The sequence below is a fragment of the Theobroma umbraticum genome, unplaced genomic scaffold (genome assembly GCF_002168275.2).
Source record: "Theobroma umbraticum cultivar Fairchild unplaced genomic scaffold, ASM216827v3 scaffold_204.0, whole genome shotgun sequence".
Classification (NCBI taxonomy): Eukaryota; Viridiplantae; Streptophyta; class Magnoliopsida; order Malvales; family Malvaceae; genus Theobroma; species Theobroma umbraticum.
In genome coordinates, this window is record NW_018397267.1 from 5,812,773 (window position 1) to 5,826,142 (window position 13,370).

Consider the following 13,370-nt stretch of genomic DNA (forward strand, 5'->3'; position numbering starts at 1 on the left):
ATTTAATTAATTCTTGTTCCCATTATCATTTAGCCTTTGTTTCGATGCTCATTAATAAGTACTCCCAATATCGTCCGACCTATTGCAGTAAGAAAGGATAAAGGCCAGCCCTCATTCCATGCCAGACTTGTCCTCCCCTTCTTTCATGTTACCACAAAAAAACTGACTGCTTAATAAAGAAAGAGCATGCATTTGTGCTAGCGACCCCAATTCAATCATAACAAAACCCTTGCTCAAAAGTTCTTTTGACTCTTTCATTGATGATCATTGCTAGTCCATCTCTATATGTGCCTGAAATATCTCATTCCATCAGCCAAATAAAATTTTTTTTACACATTTGGGATTTTTATATATATAAAATTCCTCATGACCCTACTAATGAAAATTAATAATCGAGATCAAAAATTAAGTTGATTTCTGCTTTACTATGTGTTTACATTTTTCATGGTAGGGTTGGCCACTCTTGTCCGACGACATAGCCATCCAATCGAGTCCAATCCAAGAAAAGTTGGAAAAAAAAAGTAAAAACAAAAACGAACAGATTTGCATTGAAATTTTTTGTCAACAATAAGCCCTAGATGTTAATTAATCAATACATAGCTTCCATGAAAGTAAAGAAATTCGGCACTTGCAACTGTAATGTGGTCCCCAAAGAGGAATAATTACTTGAGCTAGTTTGGCTGTCCTCCATTGCTTAGATGCTAATCAATCATTTGTCTTCCAAAGTGTTGTTTCAGAGGTTGTTAATCGATAATTAATGCTAATTGTCTAGTTCTGATTCATATAATTTAAAGCATGATGCAAAAATTGCAGAGCATATTGACTCTAATGAGCAACATGGGAACAGAAAATTAAACACCAAGAATATATAATGGAAAGAACTCTTTGATATTGTTAAAACATTTCAACTTTTAGTGATTTAGAACTTAAATTTCAAGAATTTATTTTACCAATTAAAATGTAAGTATGGCTAATATCCACATCTTGGAATCTTTAAGTTTCTGAACTCCCCTTTCATCTCGAAAAGAAAAAAAAATGAGGTAGAAAATATTTGTATATTTAGATTTACTTGTTTTTTTTCTCTCACATTGCATGACTTTCAAAGGGGCCTTTTTGCACTTAATTACATGCGAGTTTCATCAGAATTCAACAGCAAATTAATCTTGCTTTAGAACAGATAAAAGTATGCTAATAATAACAAGCATATGATGATGATAGTCCATTTTCAACAGTTAAAAATCTACTTTTAGCAGAGAATAACAAAGCATCTGTGGTGGGACAGTTGTATAAACCTTGCTGTCAATTTGTAAAACGAAGAACATATTGGGCGAAGGTTTTCAGTCTGCAAACAGGGTCTGTTTTCTGTTTCAGTGATCCAATCAAGACCCACACGATCGCATCAAAACTTTGATACCATCACAACCGTCAGATCAGCTGACCTCATTATTATTTGTTGTTGTTGTAATTATCAATCCTGCCGGTGAAGGTTAAATTTTTGAACCATTGCAACCATGGAATTGGGAGGTCAGAGATCAGAAAATTTTTCAGCCAATTTCAAGTTTGATCCTACATGAAGTCGATAAGTCCAAAGTGGGACCTGTCAAAACAAGCGGACCCACAAGCCTGCATGTGTGCCACGTGGACAAGGGAACCCCATCTCTGAAAGAACAGAGAAAGGATCCCATTATAAGCCATACAACCCTTACAGGTTGAGACTGCAGATTTTAGCCTTTTGCCCACAAACCCTAACTGGGCCACCATGGTACAGCTCCCTACATTAAATTCACAGTCTCAGTGTACTCTGATCAGTTTCTCATATCACCCCCAGTTCAATGTTTTTCACATTTTCTTGTAAACCAACTTCTGGGGCTTAGGTCTTTGAACACATAGAAACACAACTCTCTCTCTCTCTCTCTCGCCCTTTTCTGATCTGCTTTTCTTTTTGACCTTTTGAATAAACAATTTACAGCACTGATTCTGGCCTGCCATTGGCTGCAATATTGAGAGAGAGAGAGAGATAGAGTCAGATGGGGCACCATTCCTGTTGCAACAAGCAGAAGGTGAAGAGAGGGCTATGGTCACCAGAGGAAGATGAGAAACTCATTAACTACATTACAACCTATGGCCATGGTTGTTGGAGCTCAGTCCCTAAACTTGCAGGTTCTTCCTCTCTCTCTCTCTATGGTTTCTTGACTCATAACCATCATTTTTAATTTCTTATTTATCATCATCTCCGTTGCTCTAGTTTCTCTAACCATTTTTTCGCAGACTAACTGCAACTACCAACTACATTTGATGCCTGTTTATTATCTTTTTCTTCTTGTTAATCCTTGTTGGCTTGTTTTATGGTGCAGGCCTGCAGAGATGTGGAAAGAGCTGCAGATTAAGATGGATAAATTACCTCAGACCAGACTTAAAACGTGGGAGTTTCTCTCCACAAGAAGCAGCTCTCATCATTGAACTCCATAGTATTCTAGGCAACAGGTAGTTCAACTATTATAGACATACTAGAATTATAATTTTGACTATTTTCCATCATCATTGTTAATAGTACTATGGAAATTGGTTAATTACCATCATCATAGTAATCAGCACTGTCGTTTTCTTTTTTTTATGGTCATTATATGTGTCAATATTGACACATTCGTACTTAGATTTTTCATTTTTCGTTTTTCACTTTCTCTCAAACAGATGGGCACAGATAGCAAAGCATCTACCGGGGAGAACAGATAATGAGGTGAAGAACTTTTGGAATTCAAGTATCAAGAAGAAGCTTATCTCTCATGATGTTCCAGCTTTAGCATCTTTCGCTGATGTTCATAATTCTACTCCTCCAGAGGACAGTTTTATCTCCCTAAACGCAAACCCTAATTTGATCTTAAGTACTCATCAAGACCAGGTCTACCTTTCCCCGGCAGCACCAGTGCTACAAAGTTTTGGTCATGGAGATTTAAAGCCAAATTCGAACAATTACCATATCGATTTGGTTCATCATAATTTTCCAACTCCAATGCTCCCGCCCCCTTCAAATACATCTTCTTCCTTTGACCCAACATGGCCATTGCCACCCTTTGTACCTCAACATCTTGATCATCAAAACCAAGAAGACGTCCAAATATTCAGCAATGAACTAGTCCAAAATTTTGTTAGTGATAAGCTCATTAATCCAACAACTGCAGTAACTCCTTATGACCATCCGTTAATGGCCCCGACCGTGCCCAAACTCTGTGAAATCCTTGAAGGAAACATCTGCAGCTTGCAACAAGCATCTGTTTCACTAGAAAATATCGATCCAGTCTCCAGACTTTCATCGTCATGTTTTCCGTCAGCTGGTTCAACCTACCCACATGACATGCACGTGCCAACAAGCCAGATGGAGTACATGGATACCATCATCACATTGCAGCTGCCATCATCTTCATCATCGTCATCCTTATCAGCATTATCCAGCGGACAATATGTTACAAACCCTAATCTTCCTTCAAGCAGCTGGGACCCCTAGGCATGGCGGATCACATCTTACATTATGTTGGGTTGGATATAGCTAGGTATTGTCTACGGGCTCAGTCCATACAAGGCAATTATTTTCTTTAAACATATATGCACAACATATTAAGTTCAGGTCTTATGACAGAAAATTAAAACCTAAATGGTACTAGTTTCAAATATTCAGTAATTATATATAATGCTGTCTGATGATGTTCCATAAATAAATGTAGGTTCTTAATTAATTTCACATGTTAATTACTCTTCGAATATATGTATATATTTGTATACCTGCTTATATATATAGCTTTCTCTAGTGAAGTTCTACTCTATGTTTCTATATCATTTCCTCTATTATATAGCTTTCTCTTTTTCTCTCATTTTGTGGGTGGGGACATGTAAAACAATGGGAAAATTCATTTTCATACATTTTAAATATGATTAATAGAAAGTTTTAGCAAGGTGACGGCATTGAAGATTAATGTGCAGACCAACATATTTAGTACCTGGTAATGATGTAGGGTCTTATGAGAGATTTCCATAATTTCCGTTGGAAGTTTCCGAAGCTATTTTGAATTTTCATAGATGCACTTTAATTTGGGATTGGGATGGGACAGCATGAAGGATTAAGTTGGAAGAAGAACGAGTTACATGATTCAGACAAAAATATTACTGCCTAGAATTATATCCTACTTTAAGTACCGTCCTGCATGACTCTGATTTAAATATTCTTTTAAGAAAACTAAAGCAGACTTTCACTCACCATTTTCTAGCCCAGATTAATCAACGTCGTACTCATCGTCCAGGGATAACATTAATTTCTCTTGGATAGAGTAATGCAGACAGTTCTCAATATTCCTTAGTGATAACATCTTGGTTCCAACAAAATATAGATACTATTTATTATATTACTTACATATTACTATATTTTATGTTCCCTGTAAAGTTGGTAGTTGGTATAATTGTCAGCATTTAATATTTTTCTACAATGCGTTGAATAAAAAATAATTATTCTTAAATTAAAAAGTATGGAAGATATATAATGTCTACATCACATATGTAGACAGGTGATGTTCCAATAGAATTTGCATTGAGATTGACAGGCACAGGCCCAGCTGCTAATTAATTAGTGTAGGCGCCCGCATTTTCTTCCTTCCAATTAATTGGATAAAAATTTGAGGATAAATTATTTTTTTGTTCTTTCTAAGCCCATCGTAGCGAGGGCGCTGTTGTTTAAAGCCAGAATTCTGATAACTAAGCATAATACGAGAAAATGGCACGATGAACAAGTTGGGTGAATGGAAAGGATTTTCAATTTTATAAAGCAAATGGCTGCAGACTGAACAAGGTAAAACAAATGAGGACAAAACAAGCTCGGGCCAACTTCCCGACTGATACGGCATATCATCAATGTTTGACACTTGACAGTGGCTAGTTATCCGGAAATCGGGCTGGTTGGGGCCCAGAAGATATGCCCTTTCACTACACCCTAATGCTAATGACCTTTAACAGTAAACCACTACTATTAGATCATGATCCATGTCAACTTGCTATGCTCGAAGACTACAGCCTCAAGCAAATAAAAGAATAAAAATTAAGCAGCCTTTGCTTTGCTTGCCTCTTGTGATGGAAACAGATAACTGCAATGTAATCTGTACGAGTAAATGGGCCTTCGTCTCCCCACTAGTACTACCGCCTGGAGGCCGCCTTCAAGGGCAATCACTATCAGCCATCGGGGTATGCTTTGCTTCGGGTTGGACAACTGAGGAAGAATGTGTCTTGGTAATTAACACTATAGAAGTTCACAGTTGATGCTAGTTCCTGCTTTATTTATTGAGGAAATAACTCAAGAGTTCCCTTCGTATGGACCGGAGAACTGTTCGACGCAAGAGGTCATAAGGCCACCAACTTTGTACACTTAACTTGCAAACTTGGGAAAAGATTTACCAAATGGAGTACAGCCTTATCTAGCTGATATCTCATATCTGGCTGTAATTGAACACAGTATTTAGTACCACTTCCCACCGTACCGCAAGAAAACTATGATCCAGATGGCTACTAAGATTTGGCCAGAAATCGTGGGCATTTCGTCGTTTATCTATGAATTTGAATATTGTCAGCTTTTGATTCCATGCATGCTAATACTGAACCTTGCACTAGACCATGAGAACGAAAACATATAGGAATAAAACCTACACTGAAACATAATATATACTTACCTTTTTTTTTTTTTTGAAAAGCAATAGATACTTACTTTATTGAGAGAACCGTAATAATATACCAAATTAGATTATTAAGAGTTGACAATGGTACCATATTGTTCCACGCTCATCATAAAACTTCATCCAAAGGCTAACCAGCAGTGACACGGTATGGATTAAGAAGAAAAGAGTTGGTACACATCCTTTTGGAATCAACAAAAGGCAATTTGTCCTTCCTAACACAATCTTGGATCTCCAAATCAGACTCAAAATTTCATTTGTTCTAAGCAGACACACAGAGATCAAATCAAATGCAACTACATTTCCTGATAATGAACTACAACCATTTTCATAACTTTCTGAGTCAGTTAATTCTTGCAAGCACTTATGTATTCAAAGACAATCTAACAGTCAACATATCAGATATCACTAAAGAAAACATCTATCAGAAGAAAGAACAATATTCCTCCAAGCTGTCACCAGGACAGGCAGAGCCAACAGAGTTGAGCAAAAGTGTTTCGAAATTGCTTAGTTGTACCACATTTCAGGGAGCATTGAAATTTGATTCTGATCAAAACATTACCAGTAAAAGAGATGCTAAGCAGTAATTCTCGAACGACCCTTTGCTATTCTTCGAGCAATGACTCGTCGGCCACCCTTTGTTGCCTTGCTGTCCATGGAAAAGAAAATAGTATTTGATTATACAGATCTACAAACTTCAATGAGTTTGCAAAAGGAAAATTCATTTGAAAGGCCCCCAACAAAGTTCCTTTCATCATGTAGCCAGGAAGAGGGAACCGCACTAAGGAAAGTCTCACTAAGATGTGGGTGGTAATTAGCCTAATCAACAATAAATCTGGTCTTCACCAAAGCCACTGAGCCAGCCCTTCTGATTTTTCAAATGAAACTATATTTCAAACGAATTCACCAACTACAATGCTGATTTCGAGACAGAGGAACTACCAAAAGTTAATGATTCACATTATAAGAGAAGAAAGGAAGCTATACCGAGCAAAATATCCATGAGTCCTTTTGCGCCTGATGTGACTAGGTTGATATGTTCTTTTGGGGAATAAGAGCATTGGCTCGCTTGCTGAATCCACTGCAATAATACATAAGAAACACAGTAAATGTAAACAGAACTCACAAAAGCGAGCAATCAAATCAGTTAACAAATTATCGACTAGATAGACAGCCGATGTTCCATTTAAAACAAGTAATAACGGTGTTGCAGGCAAAAACTAGAATCTGATCAACATCGGAATTAGTGCAATCATAAACTGTTGACACTGGAAAACAAGTATTACTATCGACTAAAACAATGAATTTATTTTGGGGGGAGCAGGGACATTCATTCTAGTTGCTGACGATTAAAAGCAAGTTAAACATAACAAAAAAGAGAAAATTTCTTAAGAACTACTACTAAAACCCAAGATTAAAAGCGGTAGAATTACTATAATGCCACTTCGTTTCAAAGCAATCAAAGAGAGAGAGAGTACCGTCCGGCAGGAAGAAGCGGAGAGAAGGGAGGCCAGTCGGATAGAGAAACCCTAAAGAGTAGACTTTAGAGAGGGAATCGGCATCGTTTTGAGGCAAATGGAGAGAGGGTTGTGGCTTCAAGAGAGACGGGAAGAGCTGAGGAGTGATTTGGAAGCCTTGATTCGCAATTCGGTGGTTGGAAATCGGCGTCTTGTTGAGAAGCGGATTCGCTATCAGCCGGTTCATCAGCGACGCTCCGGTTCTAACAAGGGCTTTAGTCGCCATTATTTTTCTTCTGTTGAAGAACTGGTTTTTGCTAAACCCTAGAGAGTGGGGTAGAAACGAGTGACGAATTGCAAAAGGAGAAGACAAGTTTGTTAATGGGTCAACCTGTAGGGCCCAAATAATGTTGTCTCAAAGGGCCAACTAGCTTATTGGGCCTTTTCCACAAAATTTCATTATGTACTTAATTTGGAAATTAATATGTTAACACTCTCTATTGGTCTTCTTCCAAAAACAATCTCCATACAAAATAGTGGTTTTACTAATAATATCAAGATCCACCATCAAAATAAGCATCTCCTTTTTGGCAAAAAATGGGCTAAAAGGCTTTATAACTGTCAACCCTATCTGTGTTCTCTTTCTTGCTCAAAGCACTCCATGGTGTGTTTGGAAAGAGGATCTGATCTTTGACTTTGCAGAGCAATAGCTTATTGAGTTATTTTTACTTTGCCAAGCGCAAACCAATCCGTTTTCAATACCCCTATTCGCTGCTTTTTTTCCCTTCTATTTGGTGTTTTCATTTTTTTTTCTTATATTTTTATTCACCATTTTAAAAAATAATTTTATATATTTTTTACTTTAATCAATTTTTATAAAAGAAATGTAAACTTAAAAATTTATATAAAAAGAAGAAAAATATTCAATTTTATATTTCTATATGTAAAGATAATTTTGTAAATTTATACTATATTCTTAGTAAAATCCTTTCAAACCAAACACGACAATATAATCCTTTTAATAATTACATTCCCTACAATATTATTTTTTTATGTTATAGCAAACGCTATAAAATTATTTTCCCAACAATGTTATATCCATTAATCATATTTTGAATGATCACTTTCCTAACATAATAACAAACACCACCTATATGATTAATATCTTGCTAACACAATTTAATAATCCATACCATGATAAAACATGTTCTAATATCAATTGTAATGATTTAAATCCCAACATCATTAACCCAACAACTATTCAAACCTAAATTGCATGACAATTAAAACGTACACTCAAGTTGCTACTAATTTAGATCTTTAAATAAATTTTAACAATCACAAAAGTCTTCGGGGAAGCTTAACCATTGAGGCTGAGAGAGGCTTTGCTTAATGGCCAATAGTTTCTAAAAGGTTAATTCAATACACATGAAATCATCCCAAATAATTCAATAAATATGGTGAATGTGAGGGCTTATGATAGTATTGCTCAATGATTTGTCAACCACAAAGGTAAATTGAAAAAATTGATTAATAATCATGAACACCATCTAAGAACACAAAGAAGAAATTACAAACAAATCCAAAGAACAAAAAAACAAAAAAGTGGTCAGGAAAAAAGAAACAACAACAATAATCTGGGGAGAGCACTTGGTCATATCATTTAGACCAAGGCTATTTCCTTGTATCAAGACCTAGAAGAAACCAAGACAACCCCAAACCTGATGGTGTTTAGAACCCCTTTATAAAAAATGGCAAGGGAAATACATAAAGAGGAGGGAAGAAAGAAATATAATAACAAAACAGATATCAATTGATGACTAGATGTAAATCGCTCCTGCAGCTTTATACAAATGACTGATGAAGATTTTATGATGGTACCCAAGGTTCTATTGCTCCCCATGAAGCGCACTGGAGATCCAATCTGATGCAGCCGTTTGAATGTCTGACTCAATTTGTGGAGAAAGTGATAGAGGAGTTACTGCAACCTATCATTTCGAGCAAAAATGAAAGAACCAAATCAACTGCTGTTTTATAGTGACATAAAAGGAACCATTTCATATTACATAGGTCAATTTCATGACCCTCATGAAAATGAAAATCAATCATTCAAAACCAATTTCAGGAAAAAAACAATAGGGTTTCAACTTACAAATCCATTATCAAGTGCCCTGAAATCCAAATCCTCATCTGTATCTTCCTGTTCTCTATCTACAAACTGCAAAATATATATACCCATATCAACAATCAACTATAATTACTCGTAACAAGATTAAAGAATTCGTGGATAAGGAAAAAGATTGATGAAGAGCAAGCAAAAATTAGTATAAACAAAAAAAAAAAGGAAGCTTTTAAGCTTTTGAGATGCATATGCAACATGAATGAGACAACTAAATATTCCATTTAAGAGATTCCTAGGTAGGCAAACCCTGATTCTATGGAAATGTTCAAATATATTATTGAAATAAGAAAATTTTTAAACAAATAGCATTTATTTAGAAAAGAAGATGATAAGACAAGGATTTCTCGTTCTTGGTTTCACCAACTACAAGAGCAATAAAAATTGGGATTTATGGCAATTAAAAACTTCTAGATTTCTTAGATGGAATTTTCAATACCTCCAATCGGAAGTACTTTTTCACTTTATTGGTATCAGATTTAGCAGCCCCAACAGATTCTATCTCCACGTTCTTCCTTCGTGTGGTCAGGCGGCGAGCAGCACCCTGAGGAAAAATATGCATACATTATCAAGAGTGAAGAGTGACAAAGATACTGATCCTCCAATTTAAGAGATTAACATAAAGAATGCAGACATGAAAAAGGGGGTTGAGGAAGGGTAGTGAATGATGCAATCCCGTTCAATAAAAAGAAACTTACAGCAGCGGATGCATCTCGGCTAAGCTGTGCAAGTTGGATACCAAGGCTTTGTTGATTAGACATGAAATGTGCAGCAGAAGGATGCCGATTAGCTGAAACAGCTTGCCAACTTGGAGCAGATCTCCAAAAACTTTGCTTGGTCAATTTAAAACCCTGTCACATATGAATAAGCAAAAATATATGAAGAGACCAGATAAAGTTACATACTGAAAATAACTACACATAACAGTGGGGGGAGCATGCAGCTGATGCACTGAAACAATAGATTGTGCTTCAAGAAAGAGAATAAATAGAAAGCTAAACAGATTTGATAAAATAATCTGATAAAACAGATACAGCATCAAAGTTAAAGGTCATTAAATGGATCAGCTCTTAAAACAAACCGCATGTTCAAAAAAAAAAAAAAGGCAAGAATTAGTTGATGCAGTTGCCAGATAGAGTTATCCCACAAGAACAAAATAAGCAGGTAAAAATTAGCATTAGAAAGATCATAACTGAAGGCAACATAGCAGATCAATTGTGCATGAAGCATCAGCCATCAAGAACAATTTATGAAGTCATATAGGGACTCAAGTTCCATTCAGCATAATTTATGTGTAAAACATTAAAAAGAAACAAAAAGGCACAGTTACACAGGTTACCTAAAGGAGTAACACTGAACAGATAAAAAATTTTAGTCCGAATTATGTGTGACAAGACACAATGACAGTGAGAAATTTTATCAAACTTCAAAAGCCATTCTTCTGTGTCTAGTTGGACACAACTTGGATTCAAACATTTGAGTAAATATGCTGGTAGGAACTTGGATTGTCGAAATGTACTTTTGTATAGAACATCCAACTACCATTAGGAAGCTTCCTTCCAAGGGTGATTTAAGCTTTCCCCCTGTTCAATGAAGCTTCCATTCAAAAGTGGATGTCTTCTACTTGAAGCTTCACATAATCAATTTTCCAAAAATTTTTCTGCCAAATCACTTGGGGTACAGATCTTTTAAGAGGGACATTGCATCAGGGAAACTTCCATTTCATCAATAAAGAGCATGACCTGAAACTTCCTACCAGATCATATACTATCATGCTGCTTTCTAAGGATTTTAATTCTCCTAAAGAAGACAAGGCACGATCCTTGTATAATAACCTCTAAAAATACTGCTTTTAGGCACATCCAGTTCTCTGACATGGTTAAAGGCAATGAAACTTCACCCATCCATAATAATTTGGGAAGTAAATCACATCTCACTCAAATCTCTGCATCTAAGAAAACTAAAAGAAGAGATAGAGAACTTTGGAAAGTTCCAAAAGGGACATTTATGAAAACAATTCCAAGATTACCTAATAATTTGAACCTGATATGACTATATGAGAGTTCCCACACATTCATGCTATAGCCTACAAACAAACAAATGAATACGAATAAATGAGCAGATTGATTGCTCTACTAAGGCGTAAGCAAGGATCTTCCACATTAGCTCTAACAAAAGATTATTTTTATGATGATAGCAACCTCATATATTTTGCCTCTCCTAACATAAGAAGCACAACAGACAGTTTAAGAACAGGAACACTCAATACCCACCCTAGAAAATTATTGTCACCATCAACTAAAATGAATTGTCTAACAGAATCCAATTGGCTTTTAAACAGTTGAATATAACAAGATTTCATGAGGGCATGACAAGGAAGCAATTATATGCAAATATTCATCATCAGTTGATATCCACAATTTAAAGACCAAAACCACTATTATATCTCATTTAAAACATGATAGACATCAGTACACATCACATAAAAGTTAATCACAATCTTATATTATTAATGTCCTTAAAATAAGGAATCCAAACCTTGTTTGCTGAAGGAGAAGTAGGAATTTCTATACTTAGAAGGCAACTTTTAGGGAAAACACCCTTTTCAATATCTCTGATGGCTGCATTAATTAAAGGTAAACATACACCAACTGCATCCTTAAAATCACTTTCTTGGCTTTCTTCCCTCTTCCTGCAATAGTATCCAACACTCAACAGAACATTCAATCATGAAAACGAAAAGAAAATAGTAGAACCTAATCCCCATAAAATAGGATTGTAAGTCACCAGTTCATTGATATTGACAAAGATGGTACACCACAAATTAATGCTTCTCTAGCGCCAGCCACAACACCTGAGTAAAACCTGGTATATTACGCATTATAGATACACTTAGCATCCAAACATGAGCAAAAAAGATTATTGGTAAACTAACAAGATATAAAAACCATAACACATGCATGAAGGCATGCAAAGCTTTATCATCAGGAGATAAGGCTTCAAAGGAAAACTTATAGTATCTTTTATAAATATCAATTAAAAGGGCACTAGTCCCACCTGTTAAAATCAAAGCAAAATTCAATTAGTATTATTGTGCAGGCAAGCTCAAAGACTTACATGTGATGACCACAGCTTGATCCCCGATTAATTCCACTAATTACCTGGAAATTTACATCAAATACGGTAGTCAATAAATGCTTAAAACCAAAATTATGTTTTTAATTCATTTATAAGAGGATGAAAGCCTAACCAGCAGAGGCTTTGACCATGAGAATAGGGCCCCAGACAAGGCTAAGGAGACGCAATCCACAGTAGTCCCTGAAAGCATAGAACCATGATTGAAGCCAATTATGAATTATAACTCAATCCACATCAAATTTACACAAGCTGCAGACATATATTGACATGAGCATCTGAAACAAGGTAACAAATAACAGTCAGAAAAAAAAAATTAAAAGCCAAATTTCCATCATATAAAAAAAATGATGGTTCTGAGTTCTGACACACTATACTTGGCTTACTATAATAGTATGGTTTCAAATCCCAACTCGACAAATACTTATAACTTGCCCGAAAAAATTGAATAACATTAATGCAAAATCCAATCACACCTGATACTTCATAAGCTGTGGCGCCATCAATTTCTGCTGGAGTAACAGCAATTGTTTCTCGGAGAGTTACCGAATGGCCCGAAACAGATTTGTCCCTGAAGCAATCCATTCAAAAGCTAATAAATCATAACAAATTACCAGATTTACTTTCCAAAATATTAGAAATTAAATATTTTTAGAATAAATGTCCAAATTAATATAATTAAAAAAAAGCAGAACAATCATAATTCGATATAGGCGACATTTCCAAAAGAAAAAGAAGAGTTAAAAGGAATTATGAAAGAAAGAAAAATTGCATATTTGCCAATTCTGATATCAAAACCAACTAAAAGAAGATAACCAAATTTGCTAAACGTTTCAAAAATAAGAGAGCCCCACATATCCTGGTCAATAAACAATGAGAAGCAAACCAAAA

The 13,370-nt window shown here is 35.6% G+C and overlaps 3 protein-coding genes across 4 annotated transcripts; 1 reads left to right on the forward strand and 2 right to left on the reverse strand.

The window, feature by feature from the left end:
- The first annotated feature begins 1,890 nt into the window (after positions 1-1,890).
- Positions 1,891-3,774, forward strand: MYB26 (myb domain protein 26). The gene is made up of 3 exons (XM_021438946.1): positions 1,891-2,160; positions 2,355-2,484; positions 2,692-3,774. Exons 1-3 carry the CDS (start codon positions 2,028-2,030, stop codon positions 3,500-3,502), a joined length of 1,074 nt encoding a protein of 357 aa, XP_021294621.1. The 5' UTR covers positions 1,891-2,027; the 3' UTR covers positions 3,503-3,774.
- Positions 3,775-4,792: 1,018 nt separating this feature from the next.
- LOC110424236 (Ribosomal protein L34) lies at positions 4,793-7,520 on the reverse strand. Of its 2 annotated transcripts, XM_021438776.2 has the most exons (4): positions 7,187-7,520; positions 6,696-6,789; positions 6,271-6,357; positions 4,793-5,584 (listed from the first exon to the last, which is right to left on the reverse strand). In XM_021438776.2, the coding sequence occupies exons 1-3, from the start codon at positions 7,449-7,451 to the stop codon at positions 6,285-6,287; spliced, it is 432 nt and encodes a 143-aa protein (XP_021294451.1). In that variant the 5' UTR covers positions 7,452-7,520; the 3' UTR covers positions 4,793-5,584; positions 6,271-6,284. The 2 variants fall into 2 exon arrangements, with proteins under 2 accessions (XP_021294451.1, XP_021294450.1); XM_021438775.2 differs by lacking the exon at positions 4,793-5,584 and having other exon boundaries at positions 5,992-6,357; positions 7,187-7,519.
- Positions 7,521-8,661: 1,141 nt separating this feature from the next.
- LOC110424785 (uncharacterized) lies at positions 8,662-13,364 on the reverse strand. The gene is made up of 9 exons (XM_021439475.2): positions 12,956-13,364; positions 12,595-12,662; positions 12,462-12,505; positions 12,132-12,209; positions 11,883-12,036; positions 10,043-10,195; positions 9,784-9,888; positions 9,318-9,383; positions 8,662-9,153 (listed from the first exon to the last, which is right to left on the reverse strand). The coding sequence occupies exons 1-9, from the start codon at positions 13,062-13,064 to the stop codon at positions 9,055-9,057; spliced, it is 876 nt and encodes a 291-aa protein (XP_021295150.1). The 5' UTR covers positions 13,065-13,364; the 3' UTR covers positions 8,662-9,054.
- Between the last annotated feature and the right edge of the window lie 6 nt (positions 13,365-13,370).

Excerpts from the sequence above, each read along its gene's own strand:
- MYB26 (XM_021438946.1), top strand. The coding sequence starts at position 2,028 with ATGGGGCACCATTCCTGTTGCAACAAGCAGAAGGTGAAGAGAGGGCTA. Across the intron at positions 2,161-2,354 it reads CTCAGTCCCTAAACTTGCAG|GCCTGCAGAGATGTGGAAAG; the intron begins GTTCTTCCTCTC and ends TTTATGGTGCAG. Across the intron at positions 2,485-2,691 it reads CATAGTATTCTAGGCAACAG|ATGGGCACAGATAGCAAAGC; the intron begins GTAGTTCAACTA and ends TCTCTCAAACAG.
- LOC110424236 (XM_021438776.2), bottom strand. The coding sequence starts at position 7,451 with ATGGCGACTAAAGCCCTTGTTAGAACCGGAGCGTCGCTGATGAACCGG. Across the intron at positions 6,790-7,186 it reads CCGCTTCTTCCTGCCGGACG|TGGATTCAGCAAGCGAGCCA; the intron begins GTACTCTCTCTC and ends GTATTATTGCAG. Across the intron at positions 6,358-6,695 it reads ACTCATGGATATTTTGCTCG|CAAGGCAACAAAGGGTGGCC; the intron begins GTATAGCTTCCT and ends TTCCATGGACAG.
- LOC110424785 (XM_021439475.2), bottom strand. The coding sequence starts at position 13,064 with ATGGATTGCTTCAGGGACAAATCTGTTTCGGGCCATTCGGTAACTCTC. Across the intron at positions 12,037-12,131 it reads TTGTCAATATCAATGAACTG|GAAGAGGGAAGAAAGCCAAG; the intron begins GTGACTTACAAT and ends ATACTATTGCAG. Across the intron at positions 10,196-11,882 it reads CTTCTCCTTCAGCAAACAAG|GGTTTTAAATTGACCAAGCA; the intron begins GTTTGGATTCCT and ends CATATGTGACAG.